The sequence below is a fragment of the Carex rostrata genome, chromosome 13, assembly GCF_964058835.1.
Source record: "Carex rostrata chromosome 13, lpCarRost1.2, whole genome shotgun sequence".
In the NCBI taxonomy this organism is placed as follows: Eukaryota; Viridiplantae; Streptophyta; class Magnoliopsida; order Poales; family Cyperaceae; genus Carex; species Carex rostrata.
The window spans coordinates 1,929,608-1,949,900 of record NC_135930.1 but is presented as its reverse complement, the minus strand read 5'-3'; the positions used below and the strand labels follow the sequence as shown (position 1 = coordinate 1,949,900).

Sequence of the window (20,293 nt, the reverse complement as noted above, 5' to 3'; positions counted from 1 at the left end):
TATCGACTTGTGTGTATGACTCAACATATATAGATTCTCGTGTGCATATATTTTACCAGATGCAAATCTGCAATTTCTCCAAAACTAATATTCAGCAAAGCACATATTTAATTCAACAATCCATTTTAAATAAGCAGCTGTGTATTCGGGGGCGGAGACAAAAACGTAAAATTCGTAATATGTGTACTACAGCTACATATAAATTTTAATATACATTATTAAAAATAAATAAATCATAATGCAGTAACTAAGCACTCCCTAAATTATAGTAGATCCGCCCTTGTATGCATTATAGAGGAAATAAAAAACAATCTACCAATTGTTTGTCTAATTTAAAATTCAGCAAAGCACTATATATATATAACCACTCCTGCTGTATTATTCCCGCCAATTAACCTTCAACCCCCACCCCACCACTGAACCCGGCCAAAATTAAGAATATATACAACAAAACATAAAACAGAAAGACACTTCCCACAATCGCAATACATGGCAGAGGCAGCTGTGAGCTTGGTGTTGCACAAGCTTAATGATACCTTGGAGATGAAAGCTCAGGAACTGCACCATGTCAATGAGCAGATCACCCAGATGAAGCAGGACCTTGACAAAATCAAAGCCTATCTAAGAGATGCCAATTCCCAGCGTAAGGGAGATGAATTGGTAAAAAAGTGGGTGATTCGCGTCAGAGACATAGCCTACAGAATAGAAGATGTGATTGATACCTTCCTGGTTGAGATTGAAGAAAACCGTTCAAAAAACTCCTGCCGGTTGATTAAAATAATTCAGACGGCTGTAAAAAAAAGCTTCAAAATGAACAAGCTGGGTGGCGAACTCAAAGAAATCATAAGCAACCTCAATTCGATTGACCAGTGCCGACCCAGCCACTTGAGAAAAACAGATCTTGGTGTTGGTAATGAAGAAATTTGTTGCCTACCTTTAAGGCTGACGAAACCTTACGATGTTGATGACTCAGAAATTGTTGGTCTTGAGGCTGACAAAAACCAGATACTTATGCAGCTGCTTGATAGCAAGATTTCAAGGCGCATGGTGCTCTCGATTGTGGGTACTGGCGGCCTTGGGAAGACCACCCTGGCCAAATTAGTATACAGTAGGTGCGTGTGCTCTTTTTTATAACCCGACGTTTCTATATAAAGTGCGTAAATATTTGTGGAACAATCTAAACAAGAAAATTGCTAAATCTGAAAACTAGCTAATTGTTAAGAAGTCAATAGTTCAAATTCGATACTTGGTTTAGATTTTTCTTTTTCTTAACAAGTTATGAAATACTTCAATTCTTTAATCTAATCAAGTGCGGGCCTGTTCCGCTGGTGAGATAAATGGGAGTAAATTTGAATAAAGGCTTTATTTCAGTTAAATAAGAACTTAATTCAATGAAATTGTGAAAATAGAAAAAGTAGAATTTAGTTTTAATTTTTATGGTCAAACCTCTACTTTTAACAAGTGGGTTCCTTCTCTGCTTCTCTAGTTATGAGCCAATATATTAATGGAGTAATTGACATTTTCTAATATATGAAATTGTTTAATTTACTAATATCTTCCACTCTTTCATTTTGTTATTCTTCTACTTCCCAACAAACACAACTGAAATAATGTAAAATAGAGTTCATTTCAAATTCAACTTGTTCTCACTTTTTTTTTCTCTAATTAATCTACTATTTGCTGAACAGACCCGTAAAAAATAAGGAGATTTTCTGATAAGTTCTTCATTACTATCAGCATTTAATTACCTTGCATGGAATTGTTACCTACCAATCTGAAACGTTTTTTTTTTTTTTTTTTTTTTTTTTTTTTTATGGGAACAAAATCCTGCCGGTTTGATGAACATAAAATTATGTAATATATCATACTGGGTTATATAAAGGGATTTTCTTTGTAGTTTAATTGATCGACAAAATTATGTTCTGATGTTTTGCAAATATGCACGTAAATTCATTGAAATGTCAGTTAGCTACACTCAATAAATAATTCAGATAATTTATTCCATTAATAATCACAGTAATTTGTACCCTTCATCAAAACTAGTCTATCAAGAATCACCCTTTGATTTAGTGATAAAGACAATAACCTCTCTATGTAAAAGGCCGCAGGTTTCAAACTTACATGGAAAATTCCTTATGGATAATACATAGTTTTGTGGTTTAACTTCCAACTTAAAAAAAAATAATAATAACCTCCCGGCTTCTGTTAATAGAATTTACAAGATGGTATTAATTGGTCCAAATATTCTTAGCTTGAAGGTAATTTATACCCAAAGAAGTGGTTTAAATTTTCTTATTCCATAATGATATATAAATTTGTCACAAAGTGTGGTCCAAATCTTATTAATAATACATATTGTCAAATATGGAATCATGGATAAATTTGCAATAAAATTTCCTCTTTCTACTGCCTTTTTTCATGATGTAACCCATTCATTCTTGTTACCACAGTGTTCATTCCAAGAGGCAATTCGACTGTTGCACATGGCTGTCCATTTCTTCAAAGTTTAATGTAAAAAATCTCTTGAGAGAAATTATTTACTCAATCAAACCTAAAATGAAACACCAAGATCCAACCATGACATATAAGGATTTACGGGCAATGCTTAATCGCTCCTTAAGCCGTAAGAGGTACTTAATTATTCTAGATGATGTGTGGACCACTGATCTTTGGGAGCAATTGAAATTAGCATTACCCGATGAAAACAATGCGAGCCGTGTGATAATTACCACGAGAATGCTTGATGTTGCTATCGCAGCAGATTGCAATACAAAACCATATAGACTCCATTACCTAGATGACAATGACAGTCTAGCTCTCCTCTTCCAAAAAGCTTTTCAACAACACATACAACCTGAGAATTACCTTCCTAGTCTATTGGAAGTCGCCAAAAAATTGACAAAAAAATGTGGTGGGCTACCATTGGCATTGGTTGTGCTAGGCAATATCCTCGCAAGGAGAGACCCCACCTACACTGCTTGGAGCAATGCGGAGCTGACCATGGATTGGCATAATGAAGATGAATCGAACTGCTCGAAGGTCCTAGCCATGAGTTATGAAGACTTGCCTTACCACCTCAAACCTTGTTTTCTTTATTTTGCTTCATTTCCCGAAAATCATAAGATTTCCGGAAAGCACGTTACAAGAATGTGGTTGGCTGAAGGATTCGTACCAAAATACGGAGATGGAACAATGGAGGACAGAGCTGAGGGATTCCTTGAAGAGCTAATAAAAAGGTACTTACCTTTCAGTCATATTTTTCAAGTTGCATGTATAAAAGTAGTAATATAATGTGTTTTCGGCCCAGACCAGCCCATGCAGTCGCAACCCGTTCAGACTAAATTTACAACTATCTAAAAATAAGCACACTAATTCATGTCAAAAGACTCCCCCCGAAATACAATTAATTGCACACATGAGCTCTTGTTTACCTCATTCATTACACCATTCTCCCAAAGATGTTTCGATTGGTTTTTCTAATATAATTTAGGCTGGTTTTATTTTATCAAAGAGATGCTTGATATAATTAACAATTTTAACATACTTCAAATTTTTTGTATTTCAGATTTTAATATATATATATATATATAGTCCTAAAGGCTTTTCAACAACTTATATAAGCTTACAGGTCAAATTTAAAAAGTCTATATTCGAAATTTAAAAAGTCTATAGACTCATATAGAGTAAGACTTGGGTGCTATGGATAGCATAGAGACCTACGGTGCTACGGCTTAATATTCGAGTTTTTAAAATTCTAATGGTCGATCCAAACCGTTCATCTTGTTCTCTATATTAATATGTGTTTGGAGACCAAATTTTACATTTTTTGGAATTTTTTTACTTTTTTTTTAGATAGTTAGAAAATCAAATATCTGAATGGTGCAGAATTTTTTAGATCAAGTGATTTTCTGCCTAGCTAAAAAAATAGTAAATTTTTTTCAAAAAATGTCAAATTTGATCTCCAAACACATATTAATATGGAGAACAAAGATGAACGGTTCGGATCGACCGTTAGAATTTTGAAAACTTAAATATTGAGCCGTAGCACCGTAGCCCTCTATGCTATCCATAGCACTCAAGCCTTACTCTATGTATATATCATTATTTTAAAGAATAACAGCAAAATAGTTAATAAAGAGACAGGATATTCTTTTTAATGCTATTTTATTTTTTATCATCACACATAATAAATACCACTATGAATAAACCACTTTCATTACTCTTGCACTTATTATTCTTTTAATATTCTTCCATCATATTCATACTCTTTGAATTATAATTCTTATCCAAAAAGAACTTTTTATCACTGATATGATATGTATCGGCATATCCAATATACTTGATATTGTCCAACAATAATTTAAAATTAAAAAAATATGAATAAATTATAAAGGAATTTAAAAAATGTTCTGACGATAAAAAAAAGTGTTTCCTCTTCACTCCTAAAATTCAATGCAAACTAAATTGATGGATAATCATCAAAATTCATATTTAATTAATATTTGTTTCAGTAAAATTTCTCTAAAGAGTCCAGAAAAGAGCAAACCTAGAAAATCTAATATTTATGATTCATCACATGATGTGCTGGTTCGGATCCGCTTAGAGGAAGAGATAGATGGTGATTTAAATATAAATATATATATTTATATGCTTTCTCTTTCTTTCTTTTTTTTGAAAAGCTTCACAGAAGCTTATTTATATGCTTTCTCATATGCCAACCCTTGCATTATCCTCTAGCTTACCATATATATTCATCGTAAATTCGGGAGTTTTTCAAAATTGCAGCTTTCTTAGGAATTGCAATCTATCTTTAAATGAAATTTTAAAAATGGTAGGATATCACAATAAAAAAAAGGAAGTTTAGGAATGTTTTCGAAAAAAATGGAGAAATCAGAACATTAACATGGCAAATACGTGTGGCTAGTAGTTCCTAAATAAATTTAGACTTCTACATAATATATCCACTCAAATCAGATGCCTCATTGCATCTACATCTTCATCTATGTTACCTCATACTCCTATGTAGGCTTCGTATTCGTATCGGACACGTATCGGATACCGACATGCATCCGATACAGCCACAATACATATCTGATACGCCAGCTGACGTATCGGCTTTTGTGGTGTATCCTCAACCCCTTGATACGGTCTCCGATACGTGGTCAAACTGTACGATACAGCTTTGTCAGTGTGTGGGATACAACCCTGATATATGTAGGGGTGTTCATTGGGTCTGGTTTATTCGGTTTTGAACCGAACCAAATTAGTTCAGATCAAACGGTTCGGTTTTTTCGGTTTAATGGTTCGGTTCGGTTTTTTTTTAAAACTGACATATAACTTCGGTTCGGTTCGGTTTGAAAAACTTCAAAACCGAAATAACCGAACCGGCCGAACTTTTATATATTATCAATTTGATCTGGACCGCCTCGGTTTATTTCTTAATAAATTGCTTTAAATACTTCGGTTTATTATAAATCAATTGTTTTAAATAAATAAATTAATATATTTCGGTTCGGTTGCAATGTAAATTAATAACTTTGATTTGCCTAATTCGGTTCGGTTTCAACCAAACCGATGAACACCCCTATACCATTTGCCACTGTACTAAATTAATAACTTCGATATCCGTACCCGTATCCATGCAACATAGATCTTCATTTATATGGACTTTTTTGGACAGCACATAGCCGAGCGTTAAACTTTTATCAATTTAATTTGATTTAAGGAATACTTAATTATTCATCAAACATTATTTTCCTTCTTTTCTTATGTCAATTTGAATGTAAAATAATGTCCCAGGTGCTTGGTTCAAGTCACTGAAAAATCTTGGACCGACAACTACAAATATTGCAGCATGCATATTCTTCTACGTGACCTGGCTATCCACCAAGCCAAGGAAGAGAACTTCTTCACCATATTCTCAACTGCAGAAGATGGTAAACGGCTGGCTTCTATAAAGCCGCGCCGAGCAGCAGTGCAATTTTGCACTCCTATGGAGCATGGCGCTTATTCAGAAAACACTCGTTCTTTAGTTTATTTTGGTTTTGCGCCAAATTCTTCAAATTATAATGGCTTTAGGGTACTAAATTATACTGGTTTTAGACTACTTAGAGTGTTAACCATTGAGGGTGTTAAAATGAAAAAATTCAGTTCAAGGGACTTGATACACTTGAGGTACTTGGGTATTAGATATTGCACTATTGGACCAAAAATATTTGGGAAGAATTCCTTCTATAATCTAGAAACCATTGATTTCAAGGGAACACATTTAGATCATTCTAAGGAAACCACACACCGGTTTGATGCCATAATCCCAACTCTAAGACATGTATATGTTTGCAAGGATTTTGAAAAAAGTTTCCAATTAAAGTGGGATGACCTTACAAATCTACAGACATTAAAAGGTGTGGGACATGGAGAAGTTCCTAGATTGGGTTCTACTATCAAAAACATGCGTACGTTAGGGATCCTCTATGGGAGAGAGAAGCCAGGAGATCCTATTTTACAACCCTCAGAAAATTGGAAAACTCTCATGAATGTGCTGAAAAAAACAGAACAGTTGGTCTCCCTTAAGATTGTAGCAACAGATGGGTGTTTGCTACCATTTGCAACTGATGAATTATATACAAACAACTTACCTTGTCATGAGAGGATAAAAAATCTACATCTCGGGGGAGTGTGGGGAGTTGTCCCAAGTTTTTTGATGTTCCCAACAAGCCTCATCAAGTTGACGCTTGAATTTTCAAAGCTTCAGGAAGATCCATTACCCATATTTGGGCGGCTAGTGAGCCTCCGGATACTTCAGTTACGGGATAACTCATATTTGGGAACAAAGCTAAGATGTTCAACCGGACAGTTTCCTAACCTCAAAAAACTAGAGCTTAAACACTTGCCAAAGCTATGTCAGTGGGAGGTGGAAGAGGGAACTATGCCCATCCTTAGTCACCTCAAAATTGATTGTCCTAAATTGAACGAACTTCCCGAACCAATGAAGGTGCGGTCTCTTGAAGAGCTAATAGTAAGGGGCCCCTCAGGTGAGCTACAGAACCATATGCAAGGGGGGTATCCAGAGAAAAAAGAGCAGAATCTACAAGAACCATTAAGTAGTGGTCCCGTAGAGCAACAACTCCGTATGCAAGGAGAAGATCCAGGAGGAATGGTACGGACTCCTCACGTGCCATTAAATAGAGGCCCCTCACGTGAACTAAAGCACCATCTGCAAGGAGAAACTCGTGGGCAAAACGTGCAAACTCTTCAAGGGCCAGTATTTACAGATCCCTCACGTGAGTTACACCGCATGCCTGAAAAAGAAGAAGATAAAATGCTGTCCAATGTAGAAGAAGAGGACTTGCTGCGGGAATTTCAAGAGCTATTAGAAAATTGCCCTTCACATGAGCTACAACACCATATACAAGGTGAAGATCCAAGGCAAAAGGTGCGGGCTCTTGAAGAGCTATTAGTAAAGGGCCCCTCACGTGAGCTACAACGACGTATACAAGGAGAAGATCTAAAAAAAAAGGTGGTGAGACTTCAAAAGCTATTAGAATATTCCACATCACGTGAGCTACAACACCGCATTCATGAAGAAGATCTAAGGCAAAAGGTGCGAACTCTTGAAGAAATATTAGTAAATGGCCCCTCACGTGAGCTACAGCAGCATATGCAAGGAGAAGATCTAGCGCAAAAGATGCAGACTCTTCGAAAGCTATTAGTACATTGTCCCTTGCGTGAGCTACTACAACATATACAAGAAGAAGATCCAAGGCAAAAGGTGCAGGCTCTTGAAGAGCTATTAATAAAAGGCCCCTCACGTGAGCTACAACAACATGTTGGAGGAGAAGATCCAAGGCAAAAGGTGCAGGATCTTCAAGAGCTATTAATAAAGGGCCCCTCACGTGAGCTACGACAACATATTGGAGGAGAAGATCCAAGGCAAAAGGTGCAGGCTCTTCGAGAGCTCTTACTAAATTGAATCTCACGTGAGATACCCAATGAGAAGTAATAGGGCAAAAGGTATGAACGCCAGATCTCGGGAGTGGGAGCACCCAAAGATTGATGCACATTTACAACCAACAAGCTCCCAAATACCTACACAAATTAATTGTGCGTATTCTATCTGTGCGGAGAACATTTGGTAAGATCTCATTGTTTCTTTGGTATTTGTAAGATTTTTTTACAGTATTTCCGTCTTAATTTGTTGTTCATATATACTTTGCACGGTGTTACCTCTAAAAAATAGAGAAAACAAAATTAGTGAAAAAAAAGGGAAGGGTTAAATTGTGGGTGGTCTAGCTCTGTAGAAATGTTGAGGAAGGAAAGAAACGAGTAATTTCAACCGAAAGAAATGATGGGTTGTTGCAAACAAAAAGGGAGAAACCAAGCTGGGCCGAGAAGGGAAGAAAAGAAAAAGGGTACTAGGCCAGCAGCTTGGGCCGAAGAAAGAAAGAAAAAGAAGCGGATTGAGGAAAATAAATTTGAACCAGAGAAGAGAAAAAAAAAAAAAACAGAGGAAAAACCAAAACTGGATGGTTTCAGTACGCAATTGAAACGGAGAAGAGACTAAGGGATGCTGATAGCCTCTCTCTCATTAAACCCGACATCTAGGTTCCTCATTATTTTTCATTTTTATTGTTTTAAGCTCATCAGTTCACATGAAACACTGTAGGATAAGCTGCTAGGGGCTAGAAGGCCGGATTTAAACGCCTTGAAGGGATCATCGATGCATGACCGAAAGAATCTTCAAGGGAATGAGGACTCTATGTGGTGATCCACATGTACCCTCTGCCCTACCGATTTGAACCATGGCCACCTGATATAGTTGCTGGATGTTTTGTGATTAACTGATATATTTTATGTGATATATTGTATAATTATACAGCATGTAGAAAAAATTTTACAGTATTCGCGCAAGTCAAAACTGTGGACAAATGGTGGACAATTAGACGTTTTTTTTTTTATTATCTATGCAAATATTCAAAAAAGAAAAGGGAAGGGGGCAAGGCATTTTCGGGGAGTAGTTCCTCACCCTTCTAAATCAACTTCCTCTCACATAATTTAGGGTCTATATCGATAATGAATCTCTCTGAGATCTGTTGATACTATAATATTTTCTTCAACACTCTCCTTCAAGTTAGCTTCATATATGTTAATTGATCTCATCGAAGATAATTTTTTTCAAATGGTCCTTTATCTAGTGATTTAGTGAATACATCTGCTAGTTTATTTTGACTTCCAAAAATTGGTGTCTCGATTTGTTCAGATTGGCTTTCTCTCTTACAAAGTGACAGTTGACCTCTCTGTGTTTTGTTCTTTCATGAAACAAAGAGTTTGAGGTAATGTGTCTTGCTGCTTGATTGTCACAATATATTTGCATTGGATCATTGCAAGGAATCTTCATGTCTTCGAGTACCTACTTGATCCAAATCAACTCGATTGCATTTGATGCCATAGCCATGTATTATGCCTCTTTGTTGGATCTTGCAACAACACTTTGTTTTTTTGTTTTTCTAAGTCACAAGATTCACCTACAAATGCGCAATATCCTGTGGTCAATTTTCCGATCATATCTACCACCCCAATATGCATTAGAAGAACCAACAATATTATTAGTATTATATTTCCACATTCATATGCCTTGACATGGAGACCCTTTTAAGTACCCAAGTATCCTTTTTGTGGCCTCTAAATGAGTGGTGTTAGGTGCATGTATAAATTGGTTTACTAAACTAACGGCAAATGCAATATCACGTCTAGTAACAATTAGGTATACTAGTTTGCCGGCAAGCCTCTGGTATTGTTCTATATCTTTTAGTGGTTCATTATTTTCTAGGTCAAGTTTTCTGTTGGATTTCATTGGGGTACTGGCTGATTTTACATCTAGTTTATCGGTTTCTTTTAGTAAATCAAGAATATATTTTCTTTGCGAGAGAAATAAACATTTACCTGTGCTATTTTGATACCAAGAAAATATTTAAATTTTCCTAAATCTTTAATGTCAAATTATTTTTCAAGTAATTTTTAATATTTTCAATGTCTTCCTTGTTATTTCTTATAATAATAATATCACCCACGTAGACAAGGATTACTCTTGTTTTGTTGTTTGAATGTTTAATAAACATAGAATATGAGTCCGCTGAACTTTTAACAAAGTTATGAAGCAAGAAAGAGTCACTAAGTTTGTCATACCATGCTCGAGGAAATTGCTTAAGTCTGTAAATTAATTTGTTTAATTGGCATACAAAATTATTGTCAATGTCATTCTTATGACCTGGGGATAATGACATATAAACCTCTTCTTCTAGGGAACCTTGTAAGAATACATTTTTATATCCATCTGATAAAAACTCCATCCCAAAATAACATCAATAAATAGTAAAATTATAACAGTATTCATTTTTGCAATTGATGCAAAAGTTTTTTGGTAATCTATAGGTATATGTGTGAGTAAAACTTTTTTCTACTAGTCGTGCCTTGTGTTTTTCTATTATTCCGTCATTGTTATATGAGGAGGGTTCAAATGCACCCAAATTTTTGTGCACCTAAATGCACCCTATTCTTTTTCTCCGTTTTCAAAGTCCGAATAGTCAATCCGAACCGTTAGATGCGATCTACATATTAAGATATGCTTGGAGACCAAATTTTACATTTTTTGGAATTTTTTTACTATTTATTAAGCCACTTTGAAAATCGCTGATCCAATGGTCCAGAAAATGTAAAATCAGCGATTTTCAAAGTGGCTTAATAAATAGTAAAAAAATTCAAAAAAATGTAAAATTTGGTCTCCAAGCACATCTTAATATATAGATCGCATCTAACGGTTCGGATTGACTATTCGGACTTTGAAAACGGAGAAAAAATATTTGAAAAATAGAGTGCATTTTGGTGCACAAAAATTTGGGTGCATTTGAACCCTCCTCTTGTTATATTTAGTTTTGTAAACGCACTTATATTTTATTCTTTGGTAGAGGCATGTGTTCAAGTTTCTTTTGAGACCGATGTCAAGAAGGCCATATAAAAGAAATTAAAAAGCGCAAATTACTATTTCCTAACATTACAACTCGCATTTGTCAACTTGAGATGAGTTGCTGCTATTCCTCAAGCAAACTTGGAATGTCGTTCATACGCAACTATAAAATATATCAAAATTGAAATAAGGACAAAACAATAGAAAAAAATAAACAGTACAAAATATTCGCTCCGAGCAGCTGAAATAATATCCTCATTTAATATGTTCTCATTCATTCTAGCTGGATCTAAGGTTACCGTATATTTTTTTCCTTCGGGGTTTCGGTATTTGTGTGCAATTCATACGGGCCCGGATCTCCTAAACAAAAATTTTGACTTTAGATCTGGACCATCCGATCAGAATCCGAGCCAATCCGTCCTGAGGTGGAATGCACGAGACCCCTTTAATATCTGTGCCAGAGCAAATCAGATGGTCCAGATCCAAACTCAAAATTTGGGTTGTTTTAGGGGATCCAAATTCAATTCGCCCAAGGAATCCAACAATCAACCGAACTAATAATGAAACATCAACCAATTTTCTTTTTAATTGGGACTAAGCATAGCGCAAATCTGTCCATACTATGGTATAATTTGAAGAAATCTATTATATAATAAATATTGTATGACACCTGAGCGTGAATATTTACTATATCTTTGTTTTCAAAGTTCAAACGGTCAATCGAAACCGCTAACCATGGTTTTCGTAAAACTGTACTTGATGACTAAAATTTACATTTTTTATAATTTTGTTATAATTTTTTCAGATAGGTAGAAAAACACAAATTTTGAATGGTCCGTAGTCTTTAGATCAAGTGATTTCTACCTATTTTGAAAAATAGTGAAAAAATTCTGAAAATGTTTAAATTTTCTGCAAGTACATTTTCACATAGAGATCATGTTGAACGGTTCGGATAAACATTTTGGACTTTGGAAACAGAGATATTGAGCCATAGTACAGACCAGTGTGCGTTATGCATAGTACCGAAGCCACACTCAATTTGCATTTAGTTCTGTTAAGTCTAATACTACACTAATAATCTGTACAGCTTGGTACTTCATTTCATCAGATACATTGCGAGAGAGAGAGAGAGAGTAATTACCTGAGAAGCGCTTTTCAAGTGAAAAAATCAGTAATTTTCTTGGCCAGAATGAGCCGATGAAGAGGAATGTAAATCGAAGTTAAATTTTTCTCTGAAATTTGTAGAACTGCATATCAGTCAAATTCTTGTAGCCAAATTAAGTGCATAAATTGTATTAATATGCGACTGAAATTAGATGCAAATTTAAACCAAGCACAAACATACGACTCATGAAATCATATTTACATTTACATAACAGAAATAGAGAGGAAAAAAAATTGCAAAAAAATCCCTATATTATTATTTACATTGCAAAAACATCTCTTTGGCTCCTAGTATGTGCAAATAAAACTCCTGCAGCATCAAATTATTCTATGAAATGATGTTTAAATTATTAACCATAGTTAGCTTCATTATTTCATTTTAAATAATATGGTTGTTTAAGATGAGCAAGAAACAGGGTCTCTTTTTTAGTTTCTCCGACAATTCTAAAACTTCGTAATTTGTCAATAACTTGGGGATTTCATGTAATACCTCAAAAATAAACAAACACACAAAATTAAGAATGAAAATGAACTTACAGGTGGTTTCAAACAATGAGACGCTTATAATCGCGCAACATGGGACCCACCTCCTGGAGTTGTATGGAACTGGGACTACAGTTGTTCCAGTGATCTCATGTACCTTCAAGATTCACGATATAAATCCAATTGTCAAACAATATACGAGTCAACAGGGAGGATCTCATGTACCATAATAATTACTTCATTATAGTACAGGTTGCACTGCATATTTATACCACAAACCCCTCCCCCCATCCCCCCCAACACACACACACACACACACTTATTCATTTAACACAATCAAATTTTGCAAAAGAAATTACTACAGTACCTTCAAGGTTTGGTGCTTTTATCCACTATATTTATGTTTCTTTTTTGGAGGCATAATAGTATTCTTATATTTAAAAACGAAGATGGTTGACATAACAAATGCAAGAGAAACTAAGAAAATCGGACAATTTATTTTCTTACTCTTCATATTTCCTTTTTAATTGTCAAATTTATTTTCTAAACTTTTGTGGGTTTATGCATAGATTAAGAACCTAAATCATAGAAAGACGATATGTAATCATGTACACTGTAATCTAAGAAGAATACAACTACAAATTACTTGTATTCCAGCAGCTTGGTCTCTAGTCAGTAAATTCTCTCTGGTAAATCATGCTGATAATTCACTTAGTTCTTTGTCCTCCATTTCATCGGTAATACTGAGATCAGCTTTTGGAGAAGTTGAAATGCCCAATTTATCATCTAGTTCTAAAATAAGGGAATCTTCATTCGTCACTTCGTTTTCCTTGAAATCACAAATAAATGCAATTGAACGAATTAGTAAATGGTCACAAGCTAGTCTTTTTATATAGATCCTAGTAATTTATAAAACAGAGTGAGGCTATGGTACTATGCATAGCGCGGATTGGTCCGTACTATGGATCAATAACTCCATTTTCAAAGTCCAAACAGTCGATCTGAACCATTCAACATGACTTCCATATGAAACTACACTTGTAGATCAAATTTTACATTTTCTAGATTGTTTTTACTATTTGTTTAGTATAAAATCACTTGATTTAAAAGTTCTAGAGCATTCAAAAGTAGTGATTTTCTAACTATCTAAAAAAATAGTAAAAAAATTCTAAAAAACATAAAATTTAGTCTACAAGTACATTTTCATATGAAAATCACGTTGAATGGTTCAGAATGACTATTTGAACTTTTTACAAGAAATATATTAATCCATAGTACTGACCAATTTGTGCTATGCATAGTACCATAGCCTCTCTCAAACAATAAATTAGTTACTTGCATAACCCTCCTGTGCCCATTTCTACAGAACTCCAATAATACCCTTGTCTCACATACAAGTAGTGTTCCAAAGGGACAGTTTTGAGCATATTTTGTATTATAATTTTCAGTACCTTAGCATCAGCATTTTGGGACCCACCAGAAGGCACAGTGACTTCTGAAGGAATACTTGGAATTATTGTCAGTCTCTTTGCTCGAGGATCATCTGAAAAGACAAAAAAGATAAATAAATTCAAATACTACAATTTTTACCCCAGCCAAAATAAAAGGATAAGTGTTGTAAAGCAAAATGCATGTAAAATAGAAATGACAAGTACCTCCTTGAACTAACCACCAAAAATCACCAAAGGTGGTCTTCCCATCAAATCCACCAAATAAAAGATATCTTGTACCAACACAAGTCATAGAGTGGTAAGCACGTGGTGGCGGCGGTTCATTATTCGTATTCATTCGTTTCCACTGAACAGACACTGAATCATCAACAAATGTTAGTTTTCTTTAAGTCACTTTTAGTCAACCCCCAAAAACCAAAAGTATAGTGAAAAAAAATATGACTGAGGAAAGCAAGGGTAATTTGGGTATCTTTTGAAAAGTAAGAGATGGTGGGGTGGAGAAGATATTCCCATGCTTTATGGATATGAGAAATGATATTTTTTTTTGCATTGGTTTATATAAAATTTTAAGGTTTTTTATTTTGGCAAATATACATTGTTTACCCATAAAATAATAGAACAGTTTCTACTTCACCTCTGTCCAAAACTATACAGTCATTATAGTATACATCGTATCTACTAAGCCAGCCACCAGTCCCATGCCCGCCAAAAAGTAACAGCTACAAAATAAATAAATAAACAATCTATTTTAATCTCAAAATGGTTTAATTATGAATTTCACATTAACTTTGTTCCCGATATTGAGTTAATATTTGGTAATAATTCCGGAAATAAGAGGTTAATGCTCTTACATAATAACCAGTATGGCCACACCTGGGAGCTGACGATTGGCCTGGATGTCTTAGTTGAGTCCAGCCTGGCATCTCGTTATCTTCAAATTTAATTACGGATTTTGCTATCAGTACCAGTTCTTCACAGACCAATAATAATAAATGGTTCGGTTGAATTTAACAAACTTTTCAACAGAAGAACTATTACTAGTAAGCACAAACCAAGAATTAGGGCTGTTCATTGGATCCGGTTAATTTGGTTTTCAACTGAACTGCCAAATTTTGTTTTATATTTGGTTTGGTTTAATCTCTCTTATTTTGGTTCAACCAAACAAATAAAAATTTACTTGAATTACTTTGATTTTTTATATTTGGTTCAGTTTAATCTCTCTTATTTTGGTTCGAATGATAGATATCTTGACATTCATTTCTATGATTATTAAATGTATCTGGCTGAATTTAACAAGCTTTTCAATGGTAGAATTATAACCAGCAAGCACAACCAATAATACAAATAAAATGAGAACACACGAATATGAGTACCATGCATGAACTGCTATAGTATAAAAACCTTGCAGTGTAATATTTGTTTCAAGAGCTCAACAGAAACTATAGCATAACACCCACCTTCTTCAATAAGGCCCTTTAAAGCCCATAAATCACCCATTATAGGTCCCCCGCCACCTAAAAAAACATACAAGCATACAAAAGATATAAATAAAAGAAGTTCACTACCATGGACAAGTCTATTTTGCTTCATTTGTACTCAGTTTCTCTAGTAACCACATAATTAGAGCAAGAAAGATAAAGGCCTTAATTGTGTAGCTTTACACCAGAAATTTGGTAAGAAAAGATAGAAGAGTGAGGTTACGGTACTATGCATAGCGCGGAATGGTGCATACTATTTACCAATATCTATCTAAACCCTCCAACATGATATCCATAAATTTAATTGTAGACAAAATTTACATTTTATAAAAACTTTTTACTATTTTTTTAGATTAGTTGAAAATCACTACTTTTGAATGGTTTAGAATTATTAGATCAAGTGATTTTTTACCTATCTAAAATAATAGTAAAAATTTCTAAAAAATGTAAATTTTGATCTACAAGTACAATTTTATATGGACATAATGTTGAACAGTTCAGATCGACTATTTGAACTTTGAAAATAGAGATATTGATTCATAGTACAGACCAATTTGCGCTACGCATAGCCTCACTCTAGCAAAGCATTAAAGCAACAGAAGTAGATATACCTCTACCACCAAAGACAAGCAATCTCTTCTCGACCATTGTGGCAGAGTGGCCACATCTTGCCGGTGGGACCGACCCTGTGATTGACAGCTCAGTCCACTCAAGTGACATTTTTTTGTTTCCAAAATGAAAAGAAAAAAGATAACAAATAAAAGAAAATACATTAGATATCTCATTTTTTCATTCCCACATATCAAGGTTAAATCAAAATCAACTCACCATAGTCAAGCAACTTTATATATGCCCCAACTAAATATAGAACATATCATGTACACACTTACAAAACATGATAAATACCCCCATTCTCCTCAACTCTAATTAAATCAAAAGGATGCCTAAATTGCTGCGTTTCTCTGTACATGAGGCAAAAAGGAGCAGTAGTTTGGGTAATTTTTTAAGAATTCACATCCCCTAAGATATCTCAAATTTTGAGTTAATCCTTACAAAATCTGAACTGATCAGCACAAATATTAAAGCAACCCATTTTATATTAGTACTGCCCCATGCATCTAATAGGCACCGAAAATACTTTTTGGCCCAATTTTGACATCAACTGAAAAGTTGCTATAACTCGGAGGATACGGACCCACTTTTTAAGGCAATACAAGAATTGTACTACAAATTTCCTTCAGTTTCTACAGCATAATCTTTTTTTGCTATACAGAGGTTGTATAGGGGCAGAAAAGGATATAATTTTAATGAAATTATAAAAAACAAAACTCACTTGTATCCATAATATAAACATCTGAAAGCCACTTTTTACCATCCCAACCTCCATACCTGAATTTAGATCACAGATAATATTACCAATTACCAAAAGTTCTAAGAACATAAACTGAATACAGTTAAAAGACAATGGAAAGAATCAGAGAGTGGGACCCACATAACAATTCTACTGTTTCCTATGGCTGAAGCTGCAGCAAACTCCCGCGGTGACGGTAAATCTCCAAAGCTTGTAAGTTCAGACCATTGCCATATCTCTTTGAAAGATAATATTAAAAGCAATAAGTAAATGTCAGAGCTATTGACATTACAAAAAGAATAATGTTTGATTATACATTAAGTGTTTTATTTCATTCTTTTTTCTTGTTCATTGTTTCTTTGAGATCCTAGAAAATATAATAATCATGTATGCATAGCGCATACCAGTACTATGGATCGATATCTTCATTTTCAAAGTCCAAACAATTGATCTGAACCATTGAACATGATCTCCATATAAATATGTACTTGTAAATCAAATTTTTCATCTTTTAGCATTTTATTTAACATTTGTTTAGATAGGTAGAAAATCGCTTGATATAAAGATTCTAGAGTCTAGACCATTCAGAAGTAGTGATTTTCTACCTACCTAAAAAATAGTAAAAAAATTCAAAAAATAAAATAAAATGCAAGTACAATTTCATATGTAATCATGTTGAATGGTTCACATTGACTATTCAGACTCTAAAAACGAAAATATTGATCTATAGTATGGATCAATCTGCGCTATGCGTACCAGTACCATAGCCTCACTCTTCATGTATTATAATAAAAAGATCATCAACAAAAATAGTTTATTCGATGCATTAGTTAATGTACAATATAATTATAGGATCAAAAGAGAGCATAACAGATACAGCGAGACACGTACCAGTATCAAGCATCCAGAAGTCACCCAACCTGAGAAATATAAATACTAATCAGAAGTTGTTTGTATTGCTTATTGGGTCATACAAAATATCTCTACTTCCAAACAAAGTGCCAACCTGTTAGTACCAGATCGACCACCAAAAATAAACATGTTGCAATCAATAGCCACTGCAACATGGAATGCTCTGGCAGTGGGGCCCACCTGCTCTTCTGAACCACCACTGCCACAACACTCTGGTGTGTATCACAACTTATTTTCTGAAATAAAAGAAAGAAAAAGAAAAGTAAAATTATGAGAGGTCCCTATACATAACAAATACTGAAACAGTCGAACTCTCAGTAACAGTATTGATGCATCATACCCCACTGGATAGGAGTCCGTATCCTCTAAGATATCTCAAATTTTCAGCTTAACCTAAAACTGGGCCAATTTTTTTAAAGTGCCTATTTGGAATGCAGGGGGCAGTATTATTGTGCTTTGAGATTCGTGCAGAAAGGATTTGAACGGTCTGGATTTTCCACAGATCAACTCAAAGTTGGAGATATCTCAGGGGATGTGAATTCCTGGTACATTATGGGTATGGTTGGATCAAGGGGTTTCCATCGAATACCAGCAAAAATTACAGAAAATCTGTACATACAGGTATCATACAGAACTGGACAATACTGGTACAACAAAAAGGGCTTATCTAGTTTTAGTTTTCACAAAGAGAATATTATGCATACCGATGTCATAAACGGCAATGTCGGCAAGGAACCTCTTATCAGCAAACCCACCAAATACCACCAGCTTTGATTTTCCCACTTGCACAGCTGTGTGTCCACTGTAGTTACATAATTGTATTCAACTAAGTCCATTATTTATGTTTGTAATTTCTGTTCTATGTTGGAAGTTTATCATATTTTTTTCTCATATGTAATTTCATAAATTAGGTACATCAATTGAAGGAATGCAACCTTGCAGTACACAAATCAAACAAATGCTGGAAATTACCAAAATAGGAATGCATTGGATGTAAAATGCAAAATTTCACTTAATAATATCCTCATCAGTGGCTATGCTAGCCAGTCCTACTGGTACCACTGTTCCCTTGCTTCCCCTCCTGCTAGAGGGTTTCTGACAAGATATGGGATGAGATGTGCTACTGGTACCAGTACCCTTGCTGCTGATACCAGTTTTATTGTTACTAGAACCAGCTTCCTGTTGCTTCAGTTTTTGCTTTCTGAAATATCCTCATCAGTCTCAGATCTGTTTAACTACCAACATCACAAGGTATCATTTTGCAAGACTTGTGTGTTTCATCAGTTCTTTGCAGATTTAATAGTTAAAAAAAAAAAAAAGTAATTCAGAACAAATGTGCAACTGTATTACTGATTTCTAACCTTTTAGCACACACAATTATACCAAATAAGCAGGGTATGGTTGCAAATTTGACTTAGTACAGGAGAGATCATTTAATTACCTGCGAGCAATTGGGAGATCACCTCCGAAATCAGAGGGATCAGCTTTTACCCAGTGCATCTCCATCTCTCTCTGTCTCTCTGTCTCTCTCTCGCTCTCTCCTAGTATCTAGTCTTCACAGAGGTGAAGCAGCGGTAGCATCAATGGAATCCGAACCAGGAAAGAAGGCAGTATACTAGTACTAGGGTAACTCAAATTTTAAGTTTAGATCTAGACCGTCTGATCCGTTTAAGAACGAATATTAAAGGATCTCGTGCATTCACCTCGAACTGGGTGGACCCTAATTTTGATCGGAGGGTTTTGATCTGAACTCAAATTTTGTGATACTTCAGAGGATTCGGATTCTACTCGTATAAGCAACACCTCATCTGAGAAGTTGTTACGGCCCAAGATAAACCAGCTTCTGGAAAAACTGGGCCCATAAATCAATATGGCCCAATATAATTCTCGGGCTAAAATCCTTGTATTATATCCGACCCGCCTTCTAGTGTAGAACTCGAACCGTTAACCACTAATTAGCAGTGTTTTAAAATGCGGCCGCATATGCGTATGTGGTCGGTAACCGTGTTCAGAATGCTCATGTTGTTTTTCCATGCGGCCGCATATGCGATCCGAATATGCGGTCATGCAGATTAAAAATGTGGCCATGCGCAGGGGCAGACCCAGGATTTTCGTCAGGGAGGGGCAAAAAAATATCGAATCGGATTTAAATAGCTTATCGGATTTAAACTTATTAACTAATTGAGTACTCGATAAAAAAATAATGTTTTGACTTATTTTTTCAACACCTTGACTTATAATTTCTAATTCTATAATTTATAATTAATATTACCAATCATAATTCAAAAAAAATATTTTGATTTTAACATTAAATTTAACCCGAATTACAACTCAAACACTCAAAGGGGGGCAAAAAAAATTTCAGGGAGGGGCAGAGTCAACCGATACCAATAAATCACCACTAAAACTCGAAATCCAGGGAGGGGCGGCTGACCCCCCCCCCCCCCCCCTGTGCTACAGTAGATCCGCCCCTGGCCATGCGGTCCGAATA

General features: G+C 35.0%; 1 protein-coding gene and 1 pseudogene across 2 annotated transcripts; one reads left to right on the top strand and one right to left on the bottom strand.

Annotated features, from left to right (window-relative positions):
- Positions 1-489: 489 nt before the first annotated feature.
- Positions 490-7,972, top strand: LOC144564440 (putative disease resistance RPP13-like protein 3). The gene is made up of 3 exons (XM_078314039.1): positions 490-1,112; positions 2,451-3,236; positions 5,800-7,972. The coding sequence occupies exons 1-3, from the start codon at positions 490-492 to the stop codon at positions 7,970-7,972; spliced, it is 3,582 nt and encodes a 1,193-aa protein (XP_078170165.1).
- Positions 7,973-10,969: 2,997 nt separating this feature from the next.
- Positions 10,970-19,396, bottom strand: LOC144564262 (protein GLUTELIN PRECURSOR ACCUMULATION 3-like; annotated as a pseudogene). Its single transcript, XR_013514586.1, has 16 exons — positions 19,244-19,396; positions 18,507-18,604; positions 17,897-18,038; positions 17,782-17,810; positions 17,032-17,128; positions 16,873-16,928; positions 16,151-16,225; positions 15,519-15,575; positions 14,913-14,992; positions 14,696-14,780; positions 14,266-14,418; positions 14,062-14,153; positions 13,257-13,439; positions 12,665-12,767; positions 12,105-12,195; positions 10,970-11,126 (listed from the first exon to the last, which is right to left on the bottom strand). The product of XR_013514586.1 is annotated as a protein GLUTELIN PRECURSOR ACCUMULATION 3-like (transcript).
- Between the last annotated feature and the right edge of the window lie 897 nt (positions 19,397-20,293).

Excerpts from the sequence above, each read along its gene's own strand:
- LOC144564440 (XM_078314039.1), top strand. The coding sequence starts at position 490 with ATGGCAGAGGCAGCTGTGAGCTTGGTGTTGCACAAGCTTAATGATACC. Across the intron at positions 1,113-2,450 it reads GCCAAATTAGTATACAGTAG|TGTTCATTCCAAGAGGCAAT; the intron begins GTGCGTGTGCTC and ends TTGTTACCACAG. Across the intron at positions 3,237-5,799 it reads CTTGAAGAGCTAATAAAAAG|GTGCTTGGTTCAAGTCACTG; the intron begins GTACTTACCTTT and ends ATAATGTCCCAG.